General features: G+C 29.9%; 6 protein-coding genes and 1 non-coding gene across 7 annotated transcripts; 1 reads left to right on the top strand and 6 right to left on the bottom strand.

The window, feature by feature from the left end:
* Nucleotides 1-261: 261 nt before the first annotated feature.
* Nucleotides 262-2,211, bottom strand: IRC8 (Irc8p; the record flags this gene model as incomplete). Its single annotated transcript, XM_046078127.1, has 1 exon — nucleotides 262-2,211. The coding sequence occupies one exon, from the start codon at nucleotides 2,209-2,211 to the stop codon at nucleotides 262-264; it is 1,950 nt and encodes a 649-aa protein (XP_045934512.1).
* A 1,802-nt stretch (nucleotides 2,212-4,013) lies between these two features.
* Nucleotides 4,014-4,958, bottom strand: PEP8 (retromer subunit PEP8; the record flags this gene model as incomplete). Its single annotated transcript, XM_046078126.1, has 1 exon — nucleotides 4,014-4,958. One exon carries the CDS (start codon nucleotides 4,956-4,958, stop codon nucleotides 4,014-4,016), a length of 945 nt encoding a protein of 314 aa, XP_045934511.1.
* Nucleotides 4,959-5,451: 493 nt separating this feature from the next.
* On the bottom strand, nucleotides 5,452-6,909 carry TIM54 (Tim22-complex subunit TIM54; the record flags this gene model as incomplete). Its single annotated transcript, XM_046078125.1, has 1 exon — nucleotides 5,452-6,909. One exon carries the CDS (start codon nucleotides 6,907-6,909, stop codon nucleotides 5,452-5,454), a length of 1,458 nt encoding a protein of 485 aa, XP_045934510.1.
* A 324-nt stretch (nucleotides 6,910-7,233) lies between these two features.
* SCDLUD_003568 lies at nucleotides 7,234-7,305 on the bottom strand. Its single transcript has one exon. It is a non-coding gene; the product is annotated as a tRNA-Cys (tRNA).
* Nucleotides 7,306-8,242: 937 nt separating this feature from the next.
* Nucleotides 8,243-11,242, bottom strand: SCDLUD_003567 (uncharacterized protein; the record flags this gene model as incomplete). The annotated part of the gene is made up of 1 exon (XM_046078124.1): nucleotides 8,243-11,242. The coding sequence occupies one exon, from the start codon at nucleotides 11,240-11,242 to the stop codon at nucleotides 8,243-8,245; it is 3,000 nt and encodes a 999-aa protein (XP_045934509.1).
* A 1,140-nt stretch (nucleotides 11,243-12,382) lies between these two features.
* Nucleotides 12,383-13,129, bottom strand: LOG1 (Log1p; the record flags this gene model as incomplete). Its single annotated transcript, XM_046078123.1, has 1 exon — nucleotides 12,383-13,129. The coding sequence occupies one exon, from the start codon at nucleotides 13,127-13,129 to the stop codon at nucleotides 12,383-12,385; it is 747 nt and encodes a 248-aa protein (XP_045934508.1).
* A 1,341-nt stretch (nucleotides 13,130-14,470) lies between these two features.
* On the top strand, nucleotides 14,471-17,476 carry ZAP1 (Zap1p; the record flags this gene model as incomplete). Its single annotated transcript, XM_046078122.1, has 1 exon — nucleotides 14,471-17,476. One exon carries the CDS (start codon nucleotides 14,471-14,473, stop codon nucleotides 17,474-17,476), a length of 3,006 nt encoding a protein of 1,001 aa, XP_045934507.1.
* Nucleotides 17,477-17,486: the final 10 nt, after the last annotated feature.

The following is a 17,486-nucleotide window of genomic DNA, read 5'->3' as shown; positions in this document are numbered from 1 at the left end:
AAAGAAAAAAAAACAAAAAAAAAAGAAACGAGTTAACCGAAATGTTTTAATCTATTTAATAAAACATTCCGATAATCCGAAAAGGCGATAAAGTTAAAATGGAAAATATTTGGATAATAACCAAACATGGCGGAATAGGAAAATGCAATTCTATAAGCAATTTTGTACATAAATATAAATAAAAAGATATTATAAAATTGGTATTGATATTAATTTAAAAAAAAAAAATATATATATATATAAAAACAAAAAATGCATTTTTTAAATTCTTATTGGGTCCGTTATAATTTTCCATTTTTCTTTATCATATTCACTGACTAAAATATTAGGAAAAGTCGATTCTTCGCTACTGTTACTATTTTCACTATTAATTCTCTTGTTTACCGTATTAGATATAACATTTTGTGGATTAACAAATATGGTATTGGTACTACGACCTTCGTTAACATGTTCGCTAGTATCGTATGGTTCTTTATAAATCACTTCATCTGCAGTCTTTCTTTTCATCGCACCTAATTCTGAGTTTTGAACCAAAGAAGTTTTTCTATTCTTTAAATTAATATCACCTAAATTAATCTTGATAAAATTTGATATCCTTCTATTTTCTATTGGTGTGGAAGGTTGAGATATTATTAATTTTGTGTCCTTAGAAGAATTAACTGATTTACTAGGGCTGTGATTTTTCTGCAAAGATTGGACATAGCTAAAATCAACTATACCATCCCTTTTTTTTTGTTGTTCATCTGGTTCGGATATGAAGGAAATATTTGAAAGTGATAATTTAGCACTTAACCTTCTTGTTTTACCCTTAATAGGACTAGATGATGCAGTGCGCATTTGTAAAGTGGTATTGGGAGGATGATTACTATTATTAATAGCCGGACCTCCAAAAGTGCTTGAAGTGACACGAGTATATCCTATAGGTGAGTGTTTAACTGTAGAGTATGAAGAAGCACTCAAAGATGGTTTGTGACTAATTATATTATTCCGCTGAGAAGACAAGGAATAAGTGTGCTGGTGTCTAGCATTGGTGTTATTTTTCGTACCACCATGATTGCTAAAAGTCGCCGTTGGGGAAGTGGAAGGAGAAGATGAATTAAATATATTGGCCAATTTTCCCGATGCTATTGATGAAGATACCGATTTTGTTGGAGAAGACAAAATGGCATTGGAATTTTTATATTTATGCGTAAAATGAGTATGTATTGGCGTTTCTTGGAAACTATCCTCTAATAAAACCGATTCTCTGTATGATAAACCTTCATTTATTATACTCCCTTCATTTTCATCTTCGAAATGAAATTGTTTTCTATCCTGTAAAAATTCATCTAACATATCTACTGTGTCCGTATTATTTTGGAACTTCTCATTAGCAAAGAATGAATTATGCCCATCATCTCGTTTGGCAGGAAACATGAATTCGGTATTTTGATAAATAATAGGTGGTTCGGCACCCAAAAGCTTAGAATTATCTATTCTTTCAACATCGTCTTCAATCTTCGAGAGTTCCGTCGTTATCCTGATGTTATCATGCTTCGGCAAATCTAAAAAGGACAAATCAACCACTGGCTTGGCAGTGTTCCCCGTTGGGATAATTGGAATATCCGCTGAATATTTATCAAAATAATCATTTTCCATAGATATCGTATTATTATCGTCCTGGTCGCTACTAAATTCCAGTCTGTTTAATGGTTTCGTCGTTGCACAACTTTTCGTTTGATTTTTCCCCATTAAAGCAGACTGCGGTGGTGTAGAACATGGGGGTAATAACAAACTATCGATTCTTTCTAATTCAATGGTGTTATTATTATTGTCATCCATTTTATTTTCATTTTCAGTACAATAAGACATATCTGGAATTACAGATAATCTATTGACATATCTTTTAGCAAGTCCATCATTTTCTTCTATATCAAAATTAGGTTCTGTTTGTTTGTTCTGTAATTTATTTATAAATGATATTTTGTTCATAAAGCTGGTTTTAATACTTGAATTAATTTTTGTATCTGTGCTAGAGGTCAAATCGCGCGTTGTTCCAAAACTTAAATTTGTTGTTGATATATTTCTAGGCCAGGCATCCAAATCTGGTCTCAATGTTTGTTCTGAATTCTTATAAAGCATATCGTGTGGATTTACAAACAACTGTTTTTCTTGATCTTTATTTTTATCATTCTCGCCATTTTGAGTATTATATACATTATTTAAAACCATTGGTAAACAATCAGAAGTTAATAATTGCACTAGTAATATTGCACTATGCGCTATTAGTATGTTGATTTTTGACTCGCTAACTATATGCCTATTTCCGGCTTGTAAACTGTTCTTGAATAAATAGTTTAAATGAACAATTGCACTGGCTAATATCATTAGATGGCATATGGTGATTAACCCGTCGAGTAGACATTTAGATTTTTTTTGTATCAGAAAGGGAATATCTATGGAAAAATAGTCTGGAAAAAAATGTGTGCTTTGTAAAATACCACTTAAGAGTGAACAAACGCTTAAAATAATAGTGGATGCTTGATTTGAACTTTGAACTTTGACCGTTAAAACAATTGATAAAGATCCTAATAAAAAACACATTAAAGGGTTTATAATATCAAACGATAATGGATAAAAAAATTTTTTTCTCATATAGTTGTGTATAGTTTGTATTTTTTTTTTTTTTTTCCCTTTTTGTATATCAATATTTAAAGCCTTTGATTTTTTTATAAATAATAAAAGTCTTAGGTTGTTGTGAAGCTTTTGCTGGTATAGAAGAAATAGTAATTAAACGACCAACTTGGTGGAGCTACAGATATAATTGGCTTCGATTTAAATATAATCAATTAAATGTGAGTGGTGTTAAATAATAAAATCTAAATAAGAAACTTGAATTCAAAAAAAAAAAAAAAAACAAAAAAAGAGGCAAAATGCAAAATATCAAATTGAAAAGAAAATAAAGAAAATGAAAAAGGTTAAACCGAAATAATCAAATATAAAATCTCTTCGACAGATAAATTATTATTTGCTTTCTTTATCTTAGACTAGTCTTTAGTCTTCTCTTTATTCAACAAAAATATAATTGAGCTCACTAACTATGTATATCTATTTTTCTACCAAACTTCTTAATTTTCTTTTGATTTTAGTCTTTTTAACTTGTGGAAAATTGACCCTCTTTTTTTTTTTTTGTTTTTTTGTTTTAGTAGACTTTGTTGATTATATTGTCGAGAGATATCCTTATATGATATAAAATAGGAATTTAGTAAGTAATTATTCTACCGGAAAGCTTTAGCTCTTGAGGTTAAAAATGCTTTGTTGTCTTTTATGTAGCTTTATTTTTTTTTCTTTTTCTGTTTGAAAAGCTATCTACACAACTGAACTATACTTACTTTTTTTTGTTATTTAAATTTATTTTTTATATTATTTTTAAGAAAGTTGAATTTTTTCTCATGTTTGTTATGATTCTTTTTACTATTATTATTATTTATTTTCATCAATTCAAGAAGAAGAAAAAAAAAAATCAGGTCCTGACACTAATATTGTTTATCTTTTTCCTAATTGGGAGAAGGCCATATTAAAAAAAAAAAAAACACTTTTTGTACGAGGCTGGTTTTAAGCTAAATTGAAAAATTGAAAACCCAGCAACTATTAAAAGATATATTTGCGACTCACCAAATTGATACTTTTTTTATATCTCTCTTATTATCTAAAAGTAAAAAGTAAAGGAAAAGGGGTTACTTATTTGTAGACGAAAATAAAAAAAAAAAAGAAAGTTGGAATTGAAGCAGTTATTCTTGAACATTATATTTGATATACATTTAAAAGTTACTATTTATCAAGCAGCTTTTTAGATAATCTGAAAATGGACGACTCCCCCATTCAGTACCCTATTTTATGAATTACCAAATGTAATAACAGAATTCATTTTATTATATATTGAAAAAAATAAAAAATAAAAACAAATATATATATATATATATATATATAGTTATAGAATGACAGATCATCGGACAGTAAAGAAAGCAAAATAATTAATCCCTTGTCCTATGTAGAAATATTTCTGACTGTTTGAAATACCTCCTGCTATCTTCGTCGATAATAACCAAGCTTAGGTAATGTTTCACTGAAAAATAATTCAAATTCATATTTGGTACCAAATCATACCCGCTTAAAAATAATCTAATTGGAATTGTTTCTCCTTTAACTGGTGATCCATCCATAATTTCATATCTTATAGTATTAGAATCAAATATTTTGTTATTGCGATTTATTTTTTCTCTAGTTATCAAACTCAATTCCATATGTTTTATTTTCAATCTCGTTAACAAAAAATATATTCTACCAACAATAACATCACTTAAAGTGTAATGTTGCTTAGAATACTCAAATTCTATATGTAAACAATTTTCAATGCCTATATCTAATCGGATGGGTTTGATTTCATAATTTTCCATTGATTCATACAACTGTACCCAAAATCTTTTAATTTTTACCAAATCGGCAGCCTTCCGCAAAACTGTAACTTTCAAATAATACATAACTTCTACATTTGTGCCTTTATAACTTTCATATCTCTTTTCTACATCTTTAAAGCTAAATTTAATATTTTGTGAATGTACTAGCTCACCACTAGGCAGTAAATCTGCAGTCAAACATAAAAATTGATCAACTCCACTTTTGGTATCATGAGCCTTATCGTTACTAGACAAAGGCGATTCTGAAGACTTTCTTTTTTCCGAATTTTTTCTCATATCAATACAGCCAATTAAGCTTATCTTTACTCCCATATGTTCTACTTTTTTACCCTCACTGCGTACTCGCAATGTTACTATACCACTTACACTTTCACCATCGTCATAAACGTTAAATCTATCCGTAATTCCTTGTTTTTTGTTTGGTATTTCTACATATTTCCTGTTTTCTTCTCCGTCCAATAACAATTCTATATCAATTGGTGGCTTAAAAAATGAGGACATTATTGATGTATATTTTTCCTTTTTTTTTCTCCCTCTTTATTTCTCTTTCTCTGTCTCTGTCTTTTCTCCTCTTCTTTGTGGTATTGCTACCTTAAGTTATGCTGATGTTTTTGAATGTTATCACAATTTAGATAAATGGAAATAGAAAGAGTAAATTAATTCAAACATACGTACATATCCCATGCATAATATAAAAAACTTGGAAATTTTTCCCGCTTCTTTTCAGAAATAATACACAGATATAATTTTTTTTTTTTTTTTTTTTTGATTTTTTTTTAGTGAAAACATTCAAATAACATACAGTCTAGCCCAATTTCTGTGTGTGTCAAGGGGCTTAAATAATTACCAGTATATATATATATATATATATGTTAGCTAACAGCAATCCAGAAATGAATCAAAGTTTTAAATTCTAAATTTGAAAAAAAAAAAAAAAAAAAAAAAAAACTTAAATCACTACTATATACATATAAACATAAATAATCACAGGTCATTATTTTACATTAGACTCTTTTCCAACAACCTCAGAATCACCACCAGTATACAACTTGGGCACTTTGGAAGGATCAAAACAAGTCAATTGACTATAAACACGTGCGTCACCAACTAATGGTTGGACCCATTCACTATGTTTATCTATTCCTGTTTGCACCCATCTAGCAGGCCATTCGTCTTCTTCAAACTTACCCCAATCCAAATCTTTTTCTGTAAATGGGTGTGTTTTTTGTAAAACTACGCTAGCAGCTTCACGGCAGAATGTTTCTACCTCGTATCTTTTTGTGTAAAATCTGTAAATACGTCTTGGAATATTTAAAAACCCAACCACTTTAGGGTGTGGTATTTCTAAAATAGGCTGCCTGAAAACAAAAGGAATATTTGATCCTAAAGCTCTAGTTTTATCTACTAACTCGCCCGGCAATTTCCCCTCAGTTGCGTAATTTTCCGGAGAGATAAAAGGTTTAGGTATGAACTTGGGCATTTCGGATTCATCAATTGGTGCAGCATCATCAGCATTTTGTCCGCTAAGTTTTTTCTGTTCCTCTCTCCATGCCTCTTTTCTTACTTCAATATCTTTAGTAACAAATTCTGGGGTATTTATTGGGCCCAATAATCCTTCGTGAACGCCTTGAATATATTCTTTGTAAGCACCCCTGCCCAAACAAACAACACCGCCAGCCAAAACAACATATTCCACCTTAGAATCTTCATTAAAAAATTCTAATTTTTTTAAATTGTCATTTTGATAATAGACTCCCAATAAATTTTTATAATCAAACTCATCCTTATATTTTTGAGCCATAAGTTTTTGTTGTATTGGATCCTCTTCTAATTCGGTGGTGGATTTTTTATGTTGTGGTAGGAGCCCATTCTGCCAGATACGCGAGATTCTATATTTCCAAGAAGACTCTAATCTTTTTTTTTGCTGCAGTTCATACAATTTTTTATCGTTTGCTATAATTTTTCTCCGTAACTCTCTAATTTTACCACTAACTTCAATTCTAATGCTACCTTGTCTCTCACCAGTAAACACATCGTAATCTAGGCCCGCAGTATAAAAAATAGGTTTAATATATCTCCTCCAAACTTTCATAGAAGTACTTAAATAATCGTTAGGTGGTGGTGTTATGTAAACAGTCAATTTTCTAGAAGTTACATTTGGAGGTATTTTTGCGAGACCATATTTTTCAACCAATTGACAGTATTTAGACCTAATTTGTTTCTGTTCATTACGATCGTACAACCACAAACCAACTGCACCACCTAAAAATGTCCAGAATGACATCCATTTTTTATTTGGCAACTTGAAATTAGGTATTCCCATAGCTTGAAAGGCAGGATTTCTTTTAGTCACCTTCTTGGCGATAGAGTTTCCGGCAACATTTCCAGCGTTTGTGGCGGAACTGGATTTGACACTATCAATATTAGTAGGTTTTGGTATTTTTTCAGGCATATTTACTTTATTAGTTGTAGTGGGAAAAAAAAAAAAAAAAAAAAAAAGAAAAAATAAATAAATTAGATCTATCTATCTATATATATACGTAAAATTGGTAGTACTGAATCTAATTTTTTTTTTTGTTACTATCGATCTAAAAGATATTACAGAGATGTTTAAAGAGGACGGTGTTAATTGATATTAGTTTTTTTTTTTTTGTTTTAGTGAAAGAAAAAAAGAAAAAGAAAAAGAAAAAAAAAAAAAAGAAAAGAAAATTCGTAAAACATGATATTTATATTGCAAAAGTTGTTTGTCGTCATAAAAATATATATAAAAAATTATAGCTCGCACTCAGATTTGAACTAAGGACCAACAGATTTGCAATCTGCTGCGCTACCACTGCGCCATACGAGCTGCTGACTTGCATTTATTATATCCTAGCCAGTAATTACTACAACTAAACATAAGTTAAACTTACGACAATCCAATTGGCGCCACAAAATCATTACTCTTGATTAAACACATATGTATTTGATCATAGAAATGTATAATTATTTTTTCATATATTTTTATTTTACACATGAATCCACACACAACTTGTTGTTATAAGTAACTAACCTGATTCTACCTTTTCATGTGTTTTTTTTTTTTTTTTTTTTTCATATCTAAAACTGTGGGTTTTGTATGTTAATCAATCTGTGGCCATATTGTAAGATATAACTTTTTTTTCCATTTTACATACGTGTTGTTTATTCCCTCTTCTTCAATGTAAGATAATTGCCTCTTTTTGGTCATAAGCGGTAATAAGCTTAACTATGGTTCACTTTATTATGGTCTGTGATTTAAGCTTGGATTATCGTAACATGTAACAATTATGAACTTAATTAATAAATAATCCACTGACATATCTGGCGAGTCCTTTTATACAATAATAACGATGAAAGCAAATATTCTAAATAAAATAAAATAAAATAAAAACAAAAGGAAGAATTACAAGAGATACAGTTTTTATACAAATTGTGAGAGTAATACACTTTTTTTAATCATCATTTTTCAGACTGTTATTATCAGTCTTAAAAAAAAAAAAAAAAAAAAAAAAAAAATCAAAAAAAAAAAAAAAAAAAAAAAAAAATTTTAAAAAAGAATTAAACGATACTGAGCACAAAAACTATCCGTAGACCAAAACAAAACCTTTCAACCTTTTATCTTGGAACTTATTCTATATTCTTTATATTCTGTCTTTTATAACCTAATCACTCCCTCATAATTATTCTATTTTTCGTCGTACCGTGCCTTTACCTCCCATATATATAAATATACAAACCAACATGCCCAGAATTAAGAAGTATCATCATTTATTATTGCCATAATTAGAATTCAGGGTATTAGTTAGAGAACCAAACCCACCAGTCGTGCTGGAAATGCTCGTATTAGTTTTATTACTTCCTGCCCCCTTGGTTGATACATTCAACCCGGTCTGTATTAGATGTTCTAAATTACTTATGCCTGGCAAAACAACATGTTGTTTAACGTTGTTTGAAACAGCACTTTGCTGGTATTGTTGTGGGAATACAGATACCGGGTTAATAAATTGAGTATTATTATTATTATTATTATTATCATTATTATTATTGTTATTATTATTATTATTGTTATTATGAGTATTAGCACCATTAACATCAATGTTCTTATCACTCATACCGATATTGCTAATACCACCATTATTATTATTATTATTATTATTATTATTATTATTATTATTATTATTATTATTATTATTATTGTTGTTGTCGTTATTGTTGTTATCATTATTGCCAATTCCGAAGCTAATAGGTGCGCTATGTGGTGGGTGCATTAGGCCGCTTGTAATATTTGATGTAGCGCTTTTTATTGTAGATGGCAATTGTTGTTGTTGCTGTTGTGCCTGATTACAGGCTGTTAATGTAGGCATTAAACTACTACTGTTTGAAGAAGAGGTCACTGTAGTCGGATTACCATAAAAATATAACCCAGCAACGCTATTATGTCTAGGAAAAACAGTATTGGCATTTGTTTTCATAGAGCCTGATATGGAATTCTGAGAATATGTATTTAATGAATGAACACTATTATGTCTAGTCCCAATGTTACCATTAAAATGTTGTTGCTGTGGTTGAAAATGAAAGCAATGCTGTTGTTGTAATGAATGAACACTGTTGTTCCTTGATTTAGGTAATACATTATATTTATCAATAAAACTAGGATCCTCCACAAAATTAGTACCATTACCGTTGAAAGTAGTGGCGAGGTTACTACTGTTTGATTGTGTTGAGTGAGAATTGGTAGATGCTGTAATAATCGAATTTCTCCTCGTTTTTGTTGGATCTAGAGGGCCTTTGTCATCAATGCCACTTGAAACAATATTGCTAATAACAGAATTGTTTGGAAAATTATTATTATTATTATTATTTATTCCAAAAGATGAGGAGCCGGTTACACCAGAAAAATGTTTATTTGTAAATAAACTGCCATTATTATTATTATTATTATTATTATTATTATTATTATTATTATTATTGACATTATTGCCCGGTTTAATTGCATATGCCACTTGTGGTTGTTGTTGTTGTTGCTGTTGCTGTTGCTGCTGCTGCTGCTGTTGAAACTTAAAATTAGCTTTAAATAATGAACCATCTGTCCCATTAGTACTAGTTGTAACATTATTAACACTATTTGAGTTAATAGACGAATACGTAGCACCTTTATTAATAGCGTTGTTTGTGTTGTTAGAAGTAGGGTTTATATTAGGACTAGGATCGGAATTAGATTTGGAATTGGAGTTGGAAGTAGAAGTGTGTGATCCACCGTTGACATTAGCATTGCTATTGATAGTACTAATATTGGAAATAGAAGATATACTCCCTTGTGATGTCAATGAGGTATTGGATAGAGTTGGAGTCAAGGATATAATAGAAGATCTGTGATGTGTCAAATGAGGAAAATAGCCGCCATTGCCTATCGTAGTTATACCATTATTGGATGCAATAGGATTGCCACTGATTGCGGTATTAATGTTATAAGGTTGGAATGAAGCCATAGATGCGGGTGATGAACATACAGAAGCAGATGATGATAGTCCAGCAACACTTCTTCTTTTATGATTATTATTGGCACCTTCCAAAAAAACCATCGATGACCTGCGTGATGTTGTGCCAGAAGAACAATTTGTAGGTGTGTGCTTATTGTTACTATTAGCATTATTACTATTGTTGTTATTAATACTGATGAGATCAAAAGAATATGAGTTTTTTCTTGAAGACGGATTGATATAAGGAATGGAGGTGCTAGGCAATGCAGACATATGTGTATTACTACCCAAGTTACTCGTTGTATGTGGTAGGTACATCTCGGAAGAGCTCTGATTATTAAACATTGAACTGTTACCATTGTTAATGGAAGAATGGTCCTCGATGGAAGGTATTGAAGTGAAGGTGTTCTTGGAAGCAGGATTGTATGTAGCATTGTTAGTTAAGGAATGTATACCCGGTATAAACTGGTTAATATTATTATTATTATTGTTATTATTACCGTTATTATTATTATTATCGTTGTTGTTGTTGTTAGTACCGTTATTATTATTGATATTATTATTATTATTATTATTATTATTATTATTATTATTATTATTATTATTATTATTATTGATATTACTATTATTATTGATACTACTATTATTACCATTATCTACATCCTTCAAGGTGTTTTTAGTAAGGGTACCATTTTTTAATTTTTGTTTCAACTCCTTAGCCATTTTCCTTTTTCTTTTATTCTGACCACCGTTCCACCAATTTTTTATAGTATTATCACTTCTACCGTTTCCAATTATTCTAGCAATTTCTGCCCATTTTTTACCTATATTATTAACCAATTCTTCGATCTGGGCACCTTCTTCATCAGTTATTGGAGATTTGTTCAAACTAGGTTTTAAATTCTGATGATACCTTTCTCTACATTGTTTGGGAGTTCTACTTTTCAAATGAGAAGATATTCTAACCCAATTAGAAATACCGTATTGTTCCACCAACTTTAATAGCAATTGATCTTCCTCTACTAGCCACGGACCTCTTTTAATCATTTGATCTGTAAGTGTTATGGTACTGCTACTACCTATGGTAGCGGCAATAGACTGGTCAGATTTACTTGTATTTGTAGTATGATCAACTGTATAATTATTGTGACTGATGTAGCTATTTGTATCTACAGTTTTGTTTATGTTGTTAGTATTAGTGTTATTTTTAGGCGAAAGCACTGGATTCATTAGCATAGATAGGCTTTGTACGTTGTTGGTAGTTTTATTCTCATTATTGGACATTTTTTTTTTTTTTTTTTTTTTTCTTTTTTCTTTTTTTTGCTTTATATATTTATTTGTTTATTTATTTTGATAGTTGCCTTGTCAATAACTGAAAAAGGGAAGAAAGGAAGAGAAAAGAAAAGGGGGGGTGGGTAACTCTTTTTTTTCCTTTCTGGTATGTCTTTTATTCCTAACTTAAGTAATATTGATTTAAGATCTCTTTTCTATTCATTTAAGAAAACGGCTTGGTAAGAAGAAAAGAGAGTGGAGAGGGAAGGGGAAGGGAAAAAGGAAAGAGAATATATATATGTATATATATATATCTATAATATCTTATGCAGTTATAGAATAGAATTAAAACAAAATAACTGTAAAAAAAATATAAAAAAAAAAGTTCATTGGATTTCATTTTTCATTTTTCATTTTTCATTTTTCATTTTTTATTATTTTTTTTTTTTTCATTTTGCTTTTGCTTTTGCCTTTGCCTTTTACGGTCCCTGTTGCCCCCCTCTGACCCCCTTTTTTTTTATTTATTTTTTTATTTATTTATTCATTTATTTAATTGTGCTGCGCGCGCGTTCACTTCTTCATGAAGAATCAAAACAAAAATAAGTTTTATTTTCGGCAATCTTTGCTTTGTTTTTTCTTTTTCCCGACCGATAAGACGTAATTCCCCTTTCAAAAAGCACGTTTAAGGCACGATAGCTAAGTGAAACAACTTTATAACCATTATAACTCTGTTTTTCTTTATTTCACTTTAATTTCAACTACATTCTACTCTCAATTATAAACACAACTATCATAAAATTAATCTTTCTTTTTTCTTCTTTTCTACGTATATTAGTTAGAATATATATAGCTATTAACGTACATAGTAAATTATTTCCAAATGTTTGAAATAGCAGCAAAATAGATGTTACATAATTATAAATCCCATCCTTTGCTCCACCTCCCCCCCCCCCTATCAATGTGTTTATTTGGTGGTTTGGTTAGAGTTATTCTTAAATCTTTTTATTTTTTTATTTTAATTTTTAAATGCCATTTAACAATATAAATATCTTCAACTAAACTCATCCCCACTACTTATCTCGTACAAAATAACACAAATCACAGCTAAAAAAAAAATAAAAAAAATAAAAAAAAAAACTATTAACAATTAACTTATTGTTGACCCCATTTCAAATTAAACCTAGAGTTCAAAGGTATTTTGTAATTATTGATCAATTCAATAACTTCATCAGCCGTTGAGGCGACTTTAATAATTTCACCATTCTTAGCACTTATAAATCCCAGTTCGATAGATTTCTTAATGAAATCTAACAAAGGATCATAAAAACCCTTATAGTTAAACAAAACAATAGGCTTATCGTGAATACCCAATTGGGACCAAGTAATACATTCCATAATTTCTTCCAAAGTACCATATCCACCAGGCATAGCAACAAAACAATCACTTTCCTTAGCCATCAATTCCTTTCTCAAATGCATACTTTTAACTATTACGGTTTTACCATATTTCTCACTTAAAGGAGTATAACCATTATGCTTACCATTCTGTACATCACTATTGATTTTTTCAACAATGTCTGTATTCGCATCATCACTTGTGCTATTAGAATTTCTTTCTTTGATAACCAATGCTTCAGGTATAACACCCAAAACATTACCCAATGAATTGCCATCAATAGTATTTCCCATTGCTGCATATGCTATGGTACCCATTAACCCAGTAGTACCACCTCCATAAACTAATCTCCAGTTTAATTTATAAAATAGTTCACCTAGTTTTTCAGCTGCTTTAATAATACTTTTGTCAGTACCAAAGGAAGATCCACAATAAACACAAACGGATTTAACATATGGTTTGGCACTTTGTTCTTCTTGTTGTTGTTGTTGTTGTTCAGTCATTACTTTTATTCTTTTTTTTTTTTTTTTTTTTTTGTTTTTATTCTTTGTTTTTATTCTTTTTTTGATAATTTTTAATTTTTAATTTTTTGTAAATTATGATCTTAGCATGCTATTTATATATAAATAAGATCAAGCATTCAGGGGCGGCGAGAAAAGGAAATTCTTTTATTATTATTCATCTTCCATTCCTTTCTCGCCCTCCATTTTTCTTTTTTTTTTTTTTTTTAATTTTATTTTTTATTTTTTGGTTCTTTCTTCTTTGGAAGTATAAGTATTTTCTAACTTTATTCACAGATCTTGAAAGTATAAAAAGATCATCGATAACAATCATTTTTATAATAGAAAATTATAATAGAAAAGCTCACACTGGAATTGCCGAAAGGAATGGCCGGATCATTTAATATCTGAATTTTTCAGTTACATCTATATATAATTACTGAAAAAAAAAAAGATAAGAAATCTGCTATAGTTTAGTGTAATTTATTTGTATGCATTATTATTATTTTTTTTTTTTTTCCATAAAACATATAATTAAATAAATATAAATGGTAAAAGACTTATTTTGTTAGGAACTCTATCGGAATTGGTTGAAAGTACTTACCTTCACATCCATACACTTTCTCCTCCCCTTCTCTTTATTTCAATATAATAACCGATTTTGCTCATGTTTGATAATTTATTGGTCGCTTTAAAAGAAAAAGAAAAAGAAAAGAAAAAAAAAAAAAAAAAATTAATAATTACAGGCTTAGCATGACTACAAATTGAATTAAAAGTTGATAGTTTCTTTTCCGCACAATTTAGAAATAATAATGTACATCAATATGGGAGATTACTACTTATGTATACTTCTTTTTTTTTACCACCAAAAAGATAACAAAAAAAAAAAAAAAAAAAAATACTCGTGCAACGGAAATTCTTATCTACTTTTGTGTTTCAATTACCGAAGACTTGTTTTCGGTCTCATCGGACAATATAATATAAATACATACACATTTTGTTTTATTATACGCTGAAAAAAATTGTGTTTTAAATTTGCAACCTCAGAGGTTCTACAATTGATGACTATCAAAAAAAAAATAATAATAAATACGTCCAAAATCCAAATAAAGTAAAAAAAAAAAATAAATAAAAAAAAATAAAAGAATAAAAGAATAACTTCAATTATTTCTCACTTGAAGGTTATACTAAAAAAAAAAAGAAAAAAATAACTTATAAAGTAGCAAAATAATAGGTTCTATACGCAATACCATTAGTTTTATATTCAGTTATTTACATACTTGGCTCGAAAAAAAAAAAATTATATACATATATATATATATATATTTACATTATATATACCATATGTTATATCAAAATACTCAACAGAATAAAATATATTCTACTGTAGGTTGCGAACAAAATGATGCGGATAATAACGAACCCAATGTCGCTATTCATGCTAATCCACATGATGACATAGGACTAAGCCATAATGTTACCTCCAATACGTCTAAAAAAGAGGATAATATCCCAAATAACATTCCTGGCGGCATAGTCCATGGTCATATTCACAATTACAATAATTTGACTTACATTCATGGTCACATCCACAATCATAAAAAACAAAATTCCATAACCGATGATACTAATAAAAATCACAATGTTGCTACCAAAACTGTACCAAATACTGATGTTATTGATCATACTGGTGATGCCATCCCTAGTGGGACGACGGAGTACAATTTAAGCTGTCCCGGTGTTTATAAAAATGCTGAGAAGAACGAAAATAATGCTTCTATATGCAATAATTTTGATGATTGCCAACATTTCGAGTTTATCAATTATCACAACTTTAATTTATTTGATCATGACGAAAGCCTTTTCAATCGTACATTAAATCCTACTACCGATTTAGATTTATTATCTAATTTCAATAGCATAAGCGCAACCAACACTAGTAATCATGATAATTATGGAAGTAAAGATTATCTGACCCCCAACAGTCATAATCATTTTTTCCCATCACAGGACACCAGTTTAACCGACAAAAATGATTACACTGATTCTACGGAAAACACTTTTTTTGTAAATGACAGTGCAGATGAAAATAAAGCATTAACGCCCGTTTTATTATTATCTCAAAATACTAACACCGATACTAATAACAAGCGATTATATACCGAAGGAAATAAAATTGACAAAAATGAAAAGAAAAAAAAATTATGTACTAAAAAAAACTGTTTTCCAAGATTGGTAGAAATATGCTGCGATAATGTACACAATGTCGATACCTCTAATGAAACAAGCACAAATACAAATAAAGATATAAATAGTTCCGAAACTTCCTGTAAGACCCTTACTGAAAATCAAAAAAATGGCTCCACCACTAATCCAAATAATTGCGACTTAAATAAAAATAATAATGGAAACTGTTTAAACGACACAGAAGTCTTATTTTTAGAGCCACCAAGTGCCACCTCCATGTTTCAATCCTTATCTAATGCGTCTTCTGAATTAATAGATTGTACTTTAACCTGTCCTCATACAAATATCAGCAATAATTTTGACAAAATTACTGTAAACAATAATTCTGCTGGTATTTCTCACGATCATATATTTAACTCTAAAACTGATTCAAAAATAATAGAGGATTTTGTTAGTATTTCTAATATGTATGATTTCCCATTTGGTAAACATCACCATCACCAACACCATCAGAAACAAGATGCTAGTGGTAACAAAAATTCCGCAACACCCTCTTCTCCATCTACTAATACCAAGTTTAATGATATTACCAATGATAAAAATCAAGTCAATGGTAATATGATCAATAGCGACAATGATAAAAATAATTTAAATTTATTGGATTCATCTTTGAAAAAAAACCCCAATGCAACTCATGGAAACAGTAGTTATGGTCACCATCATCATCATCATCACAAATTAGAATTACATGATCATTCTGCTGAATTTAATAACATATTATTAAACAGTAATAATAACGAAAATCTTAATTCCAACATTGGCACAATTTTTAATCATTTTAGCGATAACAACAACAACAACAACAACAACAACACCATCACTACTACTCCTACTACTACAACTGATAATAACAACGGAAGCAGCTTTACTTCTAATTTACACACCATTCCCTCAATGAACTGTAGACCAGTTAGTAAAGAAAGATCCACGTTGATGGACTGTTTTAAATTTCATCATCAGCCTCATATCAATACAAGCACTGACAATACTGTAGAAAATACCAACACATCTGCGTCTGAATTCGATACAACAAAACACCATTTTCATCCAGCTATCTCGCCTGGTACACATGGGATATACTCTACTCAGATCAATTTCAATTGGCATCTCCAGCAACTTGGAGAAGAAAATAATGGCAATGACTCTTCGACTTTGAAAGCTAACGCAGATACTAATACGGGTAAAAACTTGGCTCATTTCCCATGCAAATGGGATGAATGCAAAGTTGAATTTGACACTTTACTCGACTTACAAGGACATATGCTACATGATCATGTGGACGAAAGCTCCCAAAATTGCGAATGGTTAAATTGTGAGTTTCATGGTGATGATATATGCTCTTTAGTCAACCATATAAATGATTGCCACGGTATTGGGTTCCAAATGGAAATGGCCAATATTGAACATTCAAATGATTTGAATTATGGTCAGCAGCATCATGCCTGCATCCCTCCTAAGGTGAATGACATCATTAAACAAGATAATATCAAGGCAATACCACCTAATAGTACTGACATTCAACAAGTGCTCAGCACCACATGGCCAGACAAAGATTCCGGTTACAAATGCCATGAAGGCAATTCGTTACATCGTTGTAAATGGAGTGGTTGTAATGAAACGTTTAAAAACTGCTGTGATTTAGACAAGCATTTGCAAGAATTTCATTTAGAAAAGGGTAAAAGCATGTATAATTGCCTTTGGGGAAACTGTAATAAATCTTTTAAACAAAGACAAAAGTTGCAACGCCATTTAAAGGTTCATTCATGTTACAAGGGTTACAAGTGTGATGTTTGTGATAAAAGTTTTTCCACTAAAGATGTCTTACGACAACACATGAATACTCATAACGATTTTAAATTATATACTTGTGCAGTTTGTCACAAAGGATTTAATTCACAAAGCTCCCTGAAAATCCACTTTAGAATACACACTGGAGAAAAGCCGTTAAGTTGTAAAATATGTGGGAAAAAGTTTAATGAACACTCAAACTTGTCTAAACATATAAAGACACATATGCACAAGTACAAATGTCCCGAGTGTACTAAGAGTTTTAACACGCTGGAGAAATTAAATAATCATCAACAAAATATTCATCATAAATGATGCAGCAATG

The sequence above is a fragment of the Saccharomycodes ludwigii genome, chromosome IV (genome assembly GCF_020623625.1).
Source record: "Saccharomycodes ludwigii strain NBRC 1722 chromosome IV, whole genome shotgun sequence".
NCBI lineage: Eukaryota > Fungi > Ascomycota > Saccharomycetes > Saccharomycodales > Saccharomycodaceae > Saccharomycodes > Saccharomycodes ludwigii.
The sequence above is the reverse complement of the archived record's forward strand: the minus strand, read 5'-3'. Positions and strand labels throughout refer to the sequence as shown.